The 14,631-nt window shown below is 29.1% G+C and overlaps 1 protein-coding gene across 1 annotated transcript in view; it reads right to left on the bottom strand.

The window, feature by feature from the left end:
• LOC136085813 (D-amino-acid oxidase-like) overlaps positions 1-14,631 on the bottom strand; it is a 61,717-nt gene that overhangs the window by 40,551 nt on the left and 6,535 nt on the right. Inside the window, exon 2 of the mRNA XM_065807350.1 lies at positions 14,140-14,260. Coding sequence (XP_065663422.1) covers positions 14,140-14,260 — 121 coding nt within the window. The remainder of the gene's footprint in view (positions 1-14,139; positions 14,261-14,631) is intronic.

Here is a 14,631-nt window from a genome sequence, read left to right as displayed (position 1 = left end):
ATTTTTCAGTTACAAAAAGTTGTTTTGGCATGATGCTAAAACCTTCATACAGTAAAGATATCTCGCAGTTTATTGAATCTGCTGAATATTTAGAATACTATTGTAAAAATGTGTTCAACAAAACATTGTCACTTGGTTGGAAGTTTCATATTATTAAATACCACCTTGTAGATTTTCTCAATAGGAGTCAGAAAGCTCTTGGACTTATTTCAGAACAAACATCCGAGGCTGAACTTAAAAATTTAACAAAAACATGGAAGCGCTATGCTGTCGCAGAGACTAACATAAACCAAGGATTGAGGCTTAAAAAAGTTGCTTCCACCTACAGCTTTATATGAATTTAAATTAAATAATTTCAAAATTTTTAACTTATTTATATAATATATATATTGTTTAATTAATAGATGAAAAGTTTTTGATCTACTTTTATTTTGCTTTGAAACCTGTAATGTATATAACAGACCCAAAAATATTAATTCTAAATGCACATAAACCGTAAAGTCATTATAGCTAAAATAATACAAATGATATTGTTTTTTAAGCACTATTTTCTGGATTTCGTAAAATAATAATTTTGGACTAAGAAGGAATTTTATTTTTAACACATTCCAGCTTGTACATATATATATTAATAGAATCTGAAGAAAAATATCTTTTAAAATTCAACCTAAAACCCTTAGAATCAAGCAGTGTATTGTTCAAAATTGCTTTGGATACTGAAGAATTCTGTACTATAACTCTTCATAAAGGCACTTTCCAGAGAGGTAACTATAGGCTATATATATATATATATAGGTATATATGTTCTGATATTTTTTCTAGGAACTGAGTTTGTTAAGTTGGGGTTAGTCATAATAGAGGAATAAATATTTACTAAATATATAATCTATATATTAATATTAGGAAGCGGCCATATTGACACGCGTGCTATTACAACTACTTAATGGTCTGTAATTACAACAATACATATACAACGGTCATGCAGATGACATCATCCTAACACCCCCATTTGATGTCAAAATCTAAATTTACGAAAAAAGTCATGTTTCAAATATAATGTCTCTAAATAATTTCAGAGTCCCTTTTAAATGGTTTAGTAAAAAAATCCGCTAAGTTTTTGTTTGATGGTACATATTCCAAGGTTATCTTTCCATTATGAAGATACAGTTGAATCCTGTTAACTCGGACCCTAGATAAGTTGGACTTTTACTAAGTCGGATGGAATTTTAATTCCCCTTGAACATTCTCTATCAACTTACTGCAAAACCATCTGCTTAAGTCATACCCTGGTTAAGTCGGACCATTCGCTAATTTGTACTGTTTTTTGAGGTCCTTTCGGCAAAAAACTTCGCTTAACTAGGACTTTTATTTTGAATTTGCATATAAGTGTGTATAATAACAAAACTTCCAATACTTCAACAAAAATTTCAAACTTTAAACGCTCGAAAATAAAATACTTTTATGTCAAATATAATTAAACATAGATAAACATTTTAACGGAGAGCTTTCGATTCAGTTAAGCTTCGATTAAATTCTATTTGTTAATAACTATTAAATTAAAAATTTTAAAATATCAATTAAAATTCTAAACTTAGAACGTTCGAAAATTAATTACTTTAGCGTCAAACATAATTTAACGAACTAAACATTTTCACTGATATCTTCGATACGGTTATACTTCGATCAAGGTTTCTCTACTAAAAATGCTGAAGGTTGCTAAAAGAAAGCTATCAAGTAGAACTTTAACAGAAAAATACAAAATACTAAAAGAACTCGACAAAGGAGAACCATCCGTATTTATATCAAAGAAATATGGGATTCCAAAGCAAACATTGTCTGGATGGTCAAAAGAAAAAAACAAAGTATATTCAGAAGAACACTCTACTTTTTTTTAGGAGTATGAGACAAAGATGAAGAATACTTCCCTGCATTAAAAAATTCAATTAATCAGTTACGTCAGCGTGATAAGGATCTTGTTCCGTATGATTTTACTTACGAAGATATGTTAACAATTGATGATGATGTTTCAATTATGGGAGGAGTGATGACAGATGAAGATATTGTTCAAGATATCGTTGAGGTAGTTGAAGAAGAAACTCAAGAAGAAGTTCATAAAGCAATTGATACCCTTGTTAATTTTTCCATGTTTACTCAGAGTGGTAACGATATTGGAAGAGTAGCTTTGAATGCTTCAAAGCTGTTTGAAAAAGAATTGTGCGAGTCACTGAAACAAACATCATTTTTGGACTTTTTTTGTTTATAGCATATATTATTTATACAGAAATATATATTTCACATAAGATTATATTGTTCAATATATATGTACATAATATTTATATATCGACGAACATTCAATAAGTCTCGAAATCTCAATAAGTCGGACATTTGTGACACGTCCGACTTAACAAGAGCTTTGCTTAATTCAGACATTCGCTAAGTCGGACAAAAAATATATACCCCTTCAGAGTCCGAGTTAACAGGATTCTACTATACTCTCTTATAAAATGGTATCGCATATCGATGTGTTTTGAACGTGGATGTTTCACTGGATTCTTTGATAAAGCAATTGAAATATGGTTTTCGCTTTTGACTTTCACTGGTTCAGTGATATCCACAAATAAATCCTTTAGGAATTGGATAAGGTATGCTACCTCTTGGTATGTGGCAGATATTGCTATATACTCAGCTCTGCATGTTGAAAGAGAACAGAGGCTTGTTTCTTAGATTTCCATGCTATGATTGGACCATTGTGGTAAAGACTAAAACAATAACCAGTAATAATAGTTCGATCATCGCAAGATGCTCCCCAATCAGCATCACAAAATGCATTCAAACTAATACTTTGTTGGATTTTTCTAAAAGTTAAGGAATATTCTAGAGTACCTTTTATATATTGAAAAACATATTTAAGCATTGCCCCATCTCTATTATTTGGTTTTGACAAATTTTGTGATAATAAAACTAAGGTCTGGACAAGTATACATGATTGCATAAACTAAACTTCCTACCATTTCACGATAAAGATTGTCTGAATTTATTTTGTTTTGTGGTTCTTCATCATATGATTTTAGATTCATTTCACATAGTGTTATTCTAGATTTGTAATCTTCCATTCCATATCGTTGTAATACATTAGTGAGGTAAACTTTTTGGTTCATAATTATTTTGTCAAAACATTGAACAAAAGTTATTCCAAGAAAATTTGATATTTCTCCTAAATCTTTTATTTTAAATTTTTGGTTAAGTTGTTTTTTAAAATAGTTCATGACTTTCGTGGAACTGGTGGCTATAATAATATCATCAACCCAAGTTAAAATAATAACTTTTAAATTATTTTCGTTGTATATATAAACACATGGGTAGGATTCAGATTGAGTAAAACTCATTTCAATAAGACAATCTTTTAATAATTTGTTCCAGTTTCCCCCACTTTGTTCAAGACCATAGTGACTTATTCAACTTCCAAATTAATTCACCGTTACCTTGTTCATAGCCAGGTGATTGTGAGACATAAATTTCACATTAAGTTGGAGAATGTAAATATGCACTTTTTGAATCCATTTGGTGTATGATTAGATTTTCATGTACCGATAGATTCATAATTATCCTTACCGATTCAATTCTAGCGGTGCGTGAAAATGTTTTAGGGTAATCTACTCCTTCAATTTGGGTGAGACCTTTTGCTACTTATCGAGCTTTATGTGTTGGATTATAAGGTTCACCATTCACTGAGTAAATCCATCTACCTCTTATTAGGTTTTTAACATTTGGCAAGGTAGTAAGTCTGTGCGTATGGTTTTCATTTAATGATTTTATTTCTTCATCCATCGCTTTCCTCCACTCACAGGCTTCTTCGCTTTGAATGGCATCACTGTAAGAAGAGGGTACTTTTACAAAACGGCAGTAGTCAATATATTTAATGTAATCATTGCTTTCAGAATTGCCATTAATGTAATCATTTAAGTATTTTGGCAGTCTTTTAGTTCTCTCTGAGTTCCTACGGTTTTTAGTAGGTTGTATGTGTTTTAGCTTTGTAGATTGATGCTGATATTTTTGGTATGAGTTTTCAATTTCATCTTCATCATTATCAGCATATGTTATAAGTCTGAAATTTTCAGTAAATTTTACTAATCTATGCTTTAGAACAGAATTTGTTTCAGGGTAGTATACAAAGTATGAAGGGGTTTCTCTGTCATATCCAATAAAATATCCAATTTTACTACGTGGTTCCAACTTTTTACTATCATTTTCATAGGGAAAGCATATTGTTTCAAAGATATGCAATTTGGAAAGGTTTGGCTTAGTCTTTGTGATAGTTCCATATGGAGTGTTTTCAAGTCTACTATAACAATGAAACTATAACAACAACTATAACAATGGTTTCTAACATAAGTTGCAGTCATTATGGCATACGCCCATAAAAATTTTGATTCAATAACCATGCATCTGGCAATATCAAACAAAGTTCGCCAGTTTTGTTCGGCATTACCATACAGTTGCACCTTTTTGTGCAGCAGCTTGAACAAAAAATATACAATTAGGGTAACTCGGTATAAATAAAGTATTTTCTAGTATAACTTGAACAACATTTCCATCTTCAGTAGTTAATTTTACTGAAATTGCTCCTCATATTTAGGCCACATTGTTAGGTTTTGTACAATCAGCCAACTCAATATAATGTTTATCTGGTTTAAAATGTTCATCCAGGTAAATAAAATATTTATCACTGTTAACTATATGAGTAGTTGCATCACCATCAACAAGGAATGAGTCATTTTCATATAAAAGTTGCATATTTCCTTCATTAATTTTAAATACATAACTTTGATCAATATTTTGATATGTTAACTTTTTAGCTTTATCTTTTCCCTGTTGCTGTTTACGACAAGATTTGTCATTATGAGTGCTTGATTTACACAATTTACACCATTTTCTTTCTTTGTTTTTATAACAATCTGTAGATTTGTGACCTGGAGTCCTATATGTATAATACTTTGCAACATTTTTTTTTAAACTTTACAGTATTTTTCATAATACTGCTTATATTTTGTTCATTCTGATTACTTCTTGAATTTTCAGTTTCTTCAAAGCTTCTAAGTGTTTGCTTAAAATTTTGAAAACACTTAATAGTTTCTGATTTTGTTAGAACCGCAATAAAAGATTTATATTCATTTGGTAATCCCTTTAAGACCATTGCTACTAGGAGTGAATCACTTACAATTTCATCTGCAGATCTCAATGCTGTTGCTGATGTTTCTGCTCTTTTATATAGTCAGTAACTGACTCCAAATTCAATTTTTGAAGAGTTGTAAGTTGGTTGTGTAATATTATAATTCTTAGTTTGCTACATCCAGCATAGTGTTGTTTAAGTATTGAGAATGATTCTCTTCCTTTATTTTGAGCATCTCTCATTACTAATAAAAGTGATCTTTCGTCTAGGTACTGGATTAATTCTGCAAATGCTTTTTTTTGCAAAAAGTTTGTTTTCATCGTCATTGACTTCTTGAGTTCCAGTAAAAACATCTTTTAAACCTTTAAGTTTCATGTATCCTATATTTATTCCTATAATTCAAACTTTATTTCATCTCCATTGATTAATAAACTTTGATAATGGTTTCTGGGCACATAACCTGTGCTTAGAAACTAATATCAAAGTTAATGGTCCGTAATTACAATAATACATATACAACAGCTGTGCAGATATCACCCTAACAGAGTTATCTAACTTCTCATTTAAACAGCATGGAGCAAAATTACGGCTGACTGGTTATTTCAATGACTCAAATATACTACTCTGCTAATTCCAAGAAAAAGCACATTAAACCATCTGAATGCTCAACCAATTACATTGTATTTTTTAAATGGGTTTTTACTTCTGAAAAGCACTATTGACTTTCAAGAACTTACAAATGATTTAATGATGTTAAATATTGCTTTCCAGCTACAAACAGTAGACAAAATTAAAGAAATTTCAGACTTAGGAAAGGTTCTTTACTAGAGCCTCATGTGTCATACTTGATATCTATTTCCCCAACAAGTAACTTTTGCTCTTGCGGATAAAGAACAGAAAGCTGGAATTTTTTCAAGACCAACATGTTAAACAAGCTGCTTTCTTATAGTATCCCTGAGTTGAGAGACCCTGGTTAAAAAGAAGCCTGAAATTCAGGTTAAAACTATTCATACACTAAAATTGAAAGACTTTGTCAATGAGCAGTCCTACCTTTTGTTCTTGTTATTGAAGATCCCAAAGAAAGAGCTTCTGTTCTGGAAGAAAAAAGGCATTGAAGCATCAAAATGAGGAAGTTTCCCAATTTTTTTACTTTTCAATGTGTGCTAGAACAATTGCTGTAAACGACTATGCAAAACGCCACATTAGGCTAATTCAAAATTTCATTGCGAAAACACACAATGAAGACAGACTTCAGGCTACTTTCCAGGTATTTTACCATATAATACAAATATAAATGTTATTTTTTTAGTTATTATTATTAATAATGGTTGTTGATGTATAAGTAGTATTTTTTATAAATTTATGTATTTATAATTTTGTTCAGATGAACTGGTAGAAAATTTTAAAGAACATTACAAAGAAAGATCTTAAAATTATTTAGTTTAGTTTAATATTATTTTTATTAAAAATATTGGATTATATTATATTACAATACTATAACAAAAAAAAAAAATATTATTTTTATTATATAATTTTATTTGGTTTATTTTGTTGAAAGTAAATGATAATCTAAATCTCTAAATTTATTTATTTTATTGATTACAATAAAGTTAAATTGATGATTTGAGGTTGAAACTATTTTGAAATTTTTAAAAATTATTTGCTAAAATGTTCATTGTGTGGCATTAAAACAAAAATTCCTTTTTAAAAACAATCTATTTTGTCAGTCTATTTTGTAAAGAACAGTCTATTTTGTGAAGAAATTAATGATTTCACGACAAGCAAATTTAATTGTTTAATACACTATTAAGTTTGTTTTTTTGAATTTTGGTTTAAATAATATGATAAAAACCAATTTTATGTCCAAATTTAATCATTAAATAAAATGAATTCCCTTAAATGAGGAGCCCATCTTCAAAACGCGCTAAGTCATCAACATAAAAAATTGAGTTAATTACATTTCTACATTATAGATACTGAAATCTATGATCTATTTAAATATTAGATCTAATAAAAGACTCTAGGTCCTAAAAATATTTAGGGAAAATATCGCAACATTTTCAAAAAAGGCTAAGTTAAACAGGGTTATAGCCTTAAAACATATGAAGTCTACAGCGAATCAAATGACGTTATGATTTTTTAGCAACCAGTAAAAGGAGTGTTTATATTAAAATTAGCGCACTTTTTGTTGGCGCTTCAAGTTTTATTTAATATTCACATAGAAAAAAAAGACTGAAATTAAAGGTTTTATAGCTGTTGGAGAAAAAGCAAGCCACTGTCTTACTAAGGGTAATGCAAGGAAAAGAAAACAATATGAAAGGTAAGTAGTGTATTTTTATATTATGAATATTAAAAGTTTTATACAAACAGAATCATAAAAATTTATTTATATATATATATAAGATAAATTTGTATGATTTGGTTTCTATATATATATATAACACTCTCTTGCGGGTCAGGCTAAAAGATAGTAGATGTAGCAGCACTCCCTTGCGGGTCAGGCTATTTGTCAGTCGATGTAGAAGCACTCCCTTGCGAGTCAGGCTATTTGTCAGTCGATGTCGCAGCACTCCCCTTCGAGTCAGGCTATAAGATAGTCGATGTAGCAACACTCCGCGCATGATTTACATTTAAAAAACATAAAAACATTTTATTAAAAAAATTAAAAATAAAAACATTTTATTAAAAAAAATAAAAATAAAAACATTGTTTATATTGTTAAAAACATTTAGAATGTTTTTAAAACATTCTGGTCAATTAAATTTGCGTTTTTGTGGTTTTTTTAAAAAACGTTTTATTTGTAATTAAATTAATGGTTTTTACTTTCGTCCAACACGCAAATGTTGGACGAAAGTCAAAAGTAATTAAAAGTGACGTATGTGTTGGCGTAAGAATCACTTTTTTCCTTCCGCTCTTCCCAAAGACAACAAACTATAGAGCTAGGTATAGATATATACATATATAGACATATACATACACATATATAGATATATATATATATATATATGTTTATATATATATAAACCGATATCTATATATCAATATATATATATACATATTAGGCTTGTATTGATGGACAATAATTATGTGTGTCCATAAAACAAAAAAATTTTGTTTTACGGACATACACGGAAACATATATAAACTTGAATGTTCTCAAAATATCTTGGTGCAAAAGAATAAAAAGAATATTTGCGAACACTAAAAACACGCTAAATCTACAAACAAACTAATTCTATTGGTTCAGAAAGTATGCTGACTAAGTATATTTTTTGAACCAATAGAATTAAACCAATAATTGATATTGTTTTAAGAATATACTATCAAACGAATTATTACTTTAATACTTTAATACTATGGTTCATTCCCGGAGCCACATCTGCAAAACTGCAAATCTTTTAAACTATTATTATTTGCTTTCAAAAATAAATATTTTAAATATATATTTTTTAAAGTCACAATTTGGTAAGTTTATTATATATTATTGATTTTATTAATATACTCTTATTTTTTATTTAAAAAGTATGTATTTTTTGTGTAAATGTAATTTTGTGTATCTGTTTTATATTTTAATGTAATCTTTTAAAGCAATTTTTACGATCAATAGTAATTGTGTTTTCAATGAAATTGTTAATAATCATCAAAGTTAATAAAACTAATTATGAAGTAAACATACAAGAAGTTTCTGGTTACTAAACATCAACATGAATACAAGTAACTCGCAGATGAACAAGCACCGCGCCTGAGGTCACGACACAACACAGATATATATATATATATATATATATATATATATATATATATATGTATGTATATATGTATACATATATATATTAGTGATGTACCGATAACACTTTTTTGGCCAATGCCGATTGATGGGAAAAGGCCGATACTGATGCCGATACCGATTAATTAACTAATTATTAAAGTTTTGAAGATATAAAGCCATAGAATTTTAAATCGGGTAAATTTTTGACATATAATATCTGGCCATATAATGCACATTGGAAAAGAAGGAGGCGTGGACATCCTAGTTAAATGCTTATCTGCGGTGTTAGTTGTTTAAGTAAGTTTTTGTACAGAAAAAGCGGTTTTGTCCTCAAAAAATTAAGTTCCTTAGCTTTCCTTAACTTTATCTTATCATTTTTTCAAATAAACTCACAGAATCTACCAAAATATTACAAAAGATTTAAAAAGAAATCAGTGAAAACATGTTTTTTGTTGCATTTGTCTTATTTTTTAATTTTAAAACAAAGTCAAAATAAACAATTTTTAAAAAAATTCTAAGCGATGTATAAAGTTTAGATTACTTATTATTTAATTATTATCAAAATGCAGGATAAAAGTATTAAAATGCCATCGGTAATGCATATCGGTAAATTAATAAAAAAAGGCAGATGCCGATACCGATTCCGATTGTACAAAAAGTGGCCGATTAAGCCGATGCCGACGCCGATTAGTCGGTACATCACTAATATATATTTATATATATATATATATTTATATATATATATTTATATATATTTATATATATATTTATATATATATACATGTATATATATAAATATAATATATACATATATTTAAATTATATATATATATATATATATATATATATATATATATATATATATATATATATATATATATATAATATATATATATATACATGTATATGTACAGGGTTAGTCAAAAGTTTTGTCTCCCCCACTGGTCTAACAATTTCAACTTTAATACAAAAACAAGTAATGATTTGCAAGAAATACATATTTATTAAACACAACAATACATAAACCAATAAAATAAAAATATAATTTATGCTTAGTACTTAGTATGTCCTCCATTTGCAGCTCGAACAGCCGCAACACGACTCGGCAGAGATTCCGCCAGAGCCTTCAGATAATCACCATCCATCGATTTCCAAGTTTTTTGAACACGGCGTACCAGTTCTTCCCTATTTTTTGGCCGTGGTTCAAGCAGCACACTGTCTTGAAGTTTTGCCCACAAGTGTTCGATACAGGTAATGTCAGGGCTGTTACCTGGCCACCGACCTTTTGGGATAAAGGCGGCAAAATTTTTACGACAAAATTCCTGGGTCTTCTTCGCAGAATGTGCTGGAGCACCATCTTGCTGAAATAACACATGTTGAGGGCTAAACACAAGTTGGCGACAGTCAGCATCATTACCGGCTTGTTTTCCTACACAAGCTTCTTTATAAACTGGAAGAATATTATTTATGTAATAATCAGCATTGATCGTAACTTTTTCTGGGACAATTATTAATTTTGTCAAACCATACCCTGACATTCCACCGGCAACCATAATTTTAAGTCCATTTTTTGGCTTCTGCGCCGGGATAATTTTAGTTTTGTCGTCAGTGCGAATGCGGACATTTTGTCGGTTCGGAGTCGGGAAAAGTTCGATGGGTGACTCATCCGTCCAAAGAATGTGACTCCTCTTGATACGCCCCAAATGGTTATCGTCCAGATACCCGTTTTCGTCTAACCACTGGCACAGCTTTAAGCGATCGTCTTTATTTTTTGCAGTTAGTAGGGGTTTTATTGGCTGTTTATAAGCAATTTTACCCCACGGTTGTTCGCGAACGAATCTTCGTACAGTTGACTCTGATACGATTTTATTTTTTTCCTGATATCGATGCGACATGTTCAGCTTTCTTGCGCAAGCACCTGGAGATGAACCCCACTTATTTTTTATAGTTTCGGTGATGATTTTTTTTGACGCTGGTGACAAAGCCTTCGGACGACCAGAACGAAACTTGTCGTTAAACTTTGACGATGGTGATTTTGTCCAGTACCGCTGAACCGTTCGTGGATGACACCCCAACACTTTGGCAATTTGTGTCTTCGTCATGCCGGCTATCTGCAGTTCCGCCATTCTTTTTCTTAAAGCAGGAGCTGTATTTGTGACACCAGCTATTTTTCCCATCTAAAATAATAATACAAAACATAAGTTTTCCAGAATACTTCGCTTGTAATTGAAATTTAATTTTAGGGTGGGGGGAGACAAAACTTTTGACATGCATGATGAAAATTTCACCTTTAAAATTTTGAACACTAAACTAAACCCTAACAATCCGTGTTTTCATTTTATAATAATATAGACAAAATACTATCTATTAATCATGCTCATTATAAAATAACTACGTTTATTTAATAACAGCTTATTTTATGTCAAAAACATATTTTTAAAAATAACATCAGTAAACAACAGTATTAAGGTCAAGGTTAGATACTGAAAATAATTATCTATAAATTACAACGCTGACAAGAGATAAAATGTACTTCAAAAAAAGTGCCACTAAGGGGAGACAAAACTTTTGACTAACCCTGTATATATATAAAATATATATATGTATATTCAAAATGTTATTACATATAAAGAAAAATTTTTAAGTTCTTAGATATTGGTTTACTAGCTCTAAATATTTTCGCTTCAGTTACCAGTCTTACAAACCCGTTATACATAAACTTAAAGTTACTTTTTTCGGTTTTAAATACTAATTAAAATTAAAAAGCCCACTCACTGAACATCATCAGCGGTATTGTGAAGCAGTTCTGCTTCCTCTTCATAAAATATTTTTAACCTATTTAGTTGATTTCTATCTAGTTAATTTATATTCTACAGTAACTTAATGATTCAATTATTTCATTTGTTCATCTTACTAAGAAGAATGGTTTCAAATATGTTAAAATTTTTAAACTACATGAAACATAAAATTGTTATTAAAAAAATCAACTTTTTTATTTATAAAATAATTTAGCTTAAAGTTAGCCTTAGTTTTATTAGAATCATGCTAGACTTTTTAGGGTCAGGGGCTTTTTTTTTTTTTTGGAAGCCTTTTCATGTGCCACAGAGTACATTTCTTCTTGACTATTTGGAGCCCCTAACATTGCGGGGCCTGGGGCTATAGCCCCCTTTAACCCCAACCCTCATTAATCCAGCACTGGAAATAAGACACTAGTATATAAATAAAAATTAAATTAAACTCTTTAATAAATAAAAGAACATTTGTTTCCTTATTAAGCAATCGTAAGATGTTACTTTATATAAAAAAAGTTGCTTAATTTTATCAAAAAATTATAAAAGAATGATGTTTCGAAAATATTTGTTCTAAACGTAATTTATTTTGCTTTGAGTTTTTTTCGCGTTAAAAGTTTTCTTTTCCAAGTTTATTTTTTTTGTGATTGTCTCTCATCGGTCCAATTAATCCTTTTTGCATTTTTTTGAAATTTTCTTAAAAACTAAATATTATTTCCTTGATCAGGTATCGAGAGCGATCGCTCCCGCTTCCCGACCAAGCCTGATACATGTGTGTATATATATATATACATATATATATATATATATATATATATATATATATATATATATATATATATATATATATATGTTAGTTTACATTTTAACTTTTAGGCATGGACCAAAACCACCTTCAAAACATTATTGCCAACATAAACACAAGACGACATACAAATGTTCTGAAATAAAAAAGTACTGACCTCTAACTTTTTAATGCTCATTTTTATAATGCTATCAAAAAATGTGACCAAGATAAAGATATATTAAAGTTTTTGTCTGTTCAGAAAAAAAAAACGATCTAGAAAAAAAGAGCAATTTTATCCTCAAAAAATGAGAAATAGGTCTAATTGTGAAATTAGTTATTTTATAGAAAACGAAAACAGACAAATAGTGCATGTTTGTAAAGACACTTTTCTAAAATGCTTGCATGTTAATAAAACTTGTGTTCAAAATATCGCAAAACACTTTGAACTTTTGTTTCCTGTTCGAGGGCATACATTTTTGCCTTGTGACCATGTATTTGGAACTTTGGAAAAAAACCTCAAAAAGATTGAACAAATATATTCCCCAGAAGAGTACTATAATGTTTACAGTACACAGGGAAAAGTGAAAATTGTAGAAAGAGACTGGAGTGTGTTAGATTTTAAATTAGTATCTCTAAAAGTTTTTAAAAAACCATTGCCAATCAAAATTCAAGAAAATAAACGCTTTTTTATCACAAGAGGGTCACTTAAAAATATTTAAGTCCAAGGAGAACCAAATTTTAAATTTTTTCTGTACAGTCCTCATATTATAACAAAGAGAGGGCATGACTGTTTTTCTTGTCCATCTCAGATTCAGAAAAGAATCCCAGTTGCAGATGCTATAAAGAAAGATATCAAAAGTTTAATTCTTGTGCATGCAGGAGTGAACTGGGAGTAGGGTAATTGTTTCAATTTTTTAAAAAGTATTGTTATTGATTCTTTAATAGAAGAATGCCTAAAAGATTAAGAAGATACTATGTGCAGTTGTCTTGATGAAGATGCTGTAAGCAGACATGTTTAACTTTTTGTTGTATTTCAAATTTTTTTTTTTGTTGATCAGTTTTTTAATATAAAACTTTCAATATTTTGTTTTTCCTGTTGTTTTATACTTCCTTTTCCGTTACCTTATTTATAGTATAATAATAAAAATCCAAGAATTTGTGCAAGTTAAATAAATCAAAATATTTTAATGCTTTTTAATAAACTAACAAGTCAAGTGAATTTAACCAAACATTTTCAAAATGATATAAGTCCAACTGACATTATCAAAATAAGTTGTCTATATTTCAAAAAGGTTTATTTTGAGATCCTGTAGAGTTGCATTTTTTTTTTATGCACGTGATTTTATAGTGTCGATCTAATGATACAAGTTTAACGAACACATTTTTTTTTGGAGCGCTAATAAGGCGTGGGCCAGTTTTCCTTTAATTTCTTAAAATCAATTTACTTGGACTTGAAGCGTTTTGCAGATAGGCTCCTTACTTAGTAAGTTAGGAAATAAACATTTTGTTTATGTTTATCAATACAAGATTGCAATAATGTCCAAATATAATGGTAGGTGTTTTGAGTTTAGAAAACAAAAGATTTTTTAAGTAAAGATTTAGGAAATAAAGAACAAAAATATACCTGAAAGTCACTGTTAGTACTACAATTATACCCAAGACATGTCATCAAACCATAGTTTCCAGAATCAGGATCAGACCGTATTTTATCAAGCACATAATCATAAGTTGATTGAGACCACTTCCTGTTAATTATAAATAAGTTCAATGAAATATAAAAAATTGTTGATGCTTACATTGAAGATGCTTACATCAGATCTTTTAAATTTAAAAGTAAATATTTCAAGTACGATAGTAGTATTAAATAATAATACTAATTGTATTAGTTTTACTATTTTACTTTTGAATTATCATTAAATTTAACGTTTGTGTTGTAGTTTTATGCATTTTTATTATTATTTATTGTACTTTGTACAATAATATTATTATATATTATACTACAAGATATTTTCTTGGTATTATTCAACATTATTAGCAACTACAATTTAGATTATGTAGGTAATACAATGTATCACCTACATCTAAATTCTAGTTTTTTTACTAATTATGTTAAATA

Source organism: Hydra vulgaris, chromosome 10 (genome assembly GCF_038396675.1).
Source record: "Hydra vulgaris chromosome 10, alternate assembly HydraT2T_AEP".
In the NCBI taxonomy this organism is placed as follows: Eukaryota; Metazoa; Cnidaria; class Hydrozoa; order Anthoathecata; family Hydridae; genus Hydra; species Hydra vulgaris.
This window is presented reverse-complemented; position numbering and strand designations above follow the sequence as displayed.